The following is a 2,319-nucleotide window of genomic DNA, read 5'->3' as shown; positions in this document are numbered from 1 at the left end:
GTGGGGACAATGCCAGAAGACTGAGAGGAGGGATGAGGTAGTGATGATGGTAATGATAGGGATCAGAGAAAAGTGACAGGTTTTCATGAGAACTGTAGGAAAAGTATAATGTATAATGTTGACACAAGGGGAGAATGTGTCTTATAGAAAATATGCTATTAAAATAAATGACTTGACATTATTCGCAGTTTGATTATAATGAGAATGAATTGGATTTATATTAAAAGTAAGTAAATGGTGTTAGTTTGAAAAAAAAAAAAGTACATCCGCAAATATACAGTTAAACATGTTGGATTACAATATAATGGAAAATAATTGCACTAAACTACATGTGATCAAACTTGGGTATTTTCCTGCAAACAAAAATAAACTAATTTATACAAAACTGAAAAAGCATAAATTTCCCCAGTGACTGCTAACTTACAGGAACTTGGTCAAAGGTGATGTTGGTGACGTAATTCTTTGGGCAGCTCTGCCATGAGTTGTTGAGCCTGAACCCAAAGGCACTGGTGTGTCGTCCATGCAATGCTGCAAATTTTCGAAATGTACAGTTCTGAACATTGACTGGACCATCATAGATCTGCATGCCTCGAATAGGAAAATCTCTACAGAAAAACAAAGTCATACAAATCATCTCATTAACAGTTCATGAACAGAATTTGTGACCTTGTTTACAGGACAGTTGCCACAGTTCTATCATTATGTACTTGCATGAATATAGCTAAGTTGAACACTTAATACAAAAGCAATTTATTTAATTTATCAGCCCATTGCACAACAGGCTGAAGCATCATGATAGTTTACAGTTTCACAGTGACCATAAAGCATTATTTTTGAGACTTTGTGGCACTGCAACTTGGTGTAGACTGATGCTCTTCAGCCTTAAAAAGAACAGAGCCTTCAAAAGCCACCTACATTCCACGTGGCAGTGTCCTACTGGAGAAATCAGAACCTCCTGGGCCCCATATGTTGTTATCTGGAAGAAGCGTCCCACGATTACCACTTTCACCAACAAAGAGAGAGTTCTTCACCTGCTGATGAGAACCATCATCATCTGGAAATGTTCCTCCACTGTGAAAAAGTGGAATAACCCATGATGAATCAACATTTCTGTGTTCAAATCTCCCAAGACATTCACTTCAGAGATAAAAAGCCTGATACCTGAGGTAAAACATACATGAAAGCATCTCATTTACTATACAAGGACAGAACACCTCAATCTTAACCTTCTCTATTGCTGCATGTCTACACAGTACATAATTTAAGCAGAGTTACAAACAGTTGACAAACCATGGAAATGTATTTATTAAATTCTCGTGTTAATTTAAACCTAAGAACAAACAATTCAGGCTTGTAATGCAGTAAAGGTTGAAGTTTCGGACTGTACATAAAGCCTAAAGTTACAGTAGGCTTACAGGTAAAACCTGTCATGGATTTGTCATGAAAATTATATGCCAAGACTTGAAATTTAACTCTTACTTGGGACAAAAGACCTAAGACTAAATTTGGGACTTCAGACTTGATTTGGAAAAAAACAAAAAAAAAAAAAACATCTCTGGTTGTTCATTGGGTATATGTGACTGCAGTTTGAAGCTTAAGATCAAGTATACCTGACTCCCAAACCACAACAAAAGATGAAAAGTTTGTAAAATAATAAAATTAAAAGGCAAAAGACTGAACTATTGTAGGATCAAAAAGAAAGTCAATACATGAAAAAGTGTTTGTCCATTTTCTGATTTTCTATTCTTTGCATGGTTGTGACACTGTACGTCTAACCACATTGCCTAGAAAGCAACAAAGGCCCATGGCAGCACTTGTTTCTCATTCAGGACAGACTACAAGTTAACTGCTTTCATGTGTTGTCACTAACTTGTTCAAAAACAAAGTTCTGAGGTTTGTTGCTTGTCTGTTTTTTGAAGAAAGAGGAGTCTGAAAAATTGCTAATTATAGCAAAAAAAAGTGCTAAGTTACAGTAGGACAAGTAAAACTAGAAAATTCCTGCAGAAATTTTACAAGGCATACCAAAGTGTTCCCAGCAGTTTGAACCAAACATTTTAGCTATAGTTTGCACAGCTGGACTGCTCTTTACACCTGAAACAAATCTGAAGCATAAATGAGCAATACTATTAAACTTTCATGGTTCATCAACAATGTACAATAATCGACGTTATGCCAAAGCCATCGCGATATTTCTATAACTGACCTGATTCATCAAAAACAGCACAACTGAATCCAATGCTCAATAAATTTCAGTCCGAGACTGACAACTATAAGCTGTCATGTGGTTCTCACTCACGGTCCGACATAAAAAAAAAAAAA

General features: G+C 36.0%; 1 protein-coding gene across 3 annotated transcripts in view; it reads right to left on the bottom strand.

Moving 5' to 3' along the window:
• Positions 1 to 188: 188 nt before the first annotated feature.
• Positions 189 to 2,319, bottom strand: part of LOC106940120 (cell migration-inducing and hyaluronan-binding protein-like) — a 45,674-nt gene continuing 43,543 nt past the window's right edge. For all 3 annotated transcript variants that reach the window (XM_015022761.1, XM_015022764.1, XM_015022762.1), the window contains 2 exons: positions 916 to 1,071; positions 189 to 605 (listed from right to left, as the gene is read on the bottom strand). In XM_015022761.1, coding sequence (XP_014878247.1) covers positions 416 to 605; positions 916 to 1,071 — 346 coding nt within the window. In that variant the 3' untranslated portion in view covers positions 189 to 415. The remainder of the gene's footprint in view (positions 606 to 915; positions 1,072 to 2,319) is intronic.

The sequence above is a fragment of the Poecilia latipinna genome, unplaced genomic scaffold, assembly GCF_001443285.1.
Source record: "Poecilia latipinna isolate Pla-1442-1.1 unplaced genomic scaffold, P_latipinna-1.0 Scaffold3098, whole genome shotgun sequence".
Classification (NCBI taxonomy): Eukaryota; Metazoa; Chordata; class Actinopteri; order Cyprinodontiformes; family Poeciliidae; genus Poecilia; species Poecilia latipinna.
Note: the sequence above shows the minus strand (reverse complement) of the source record. Positions and strands in the feature narration are given on the sequence as shown.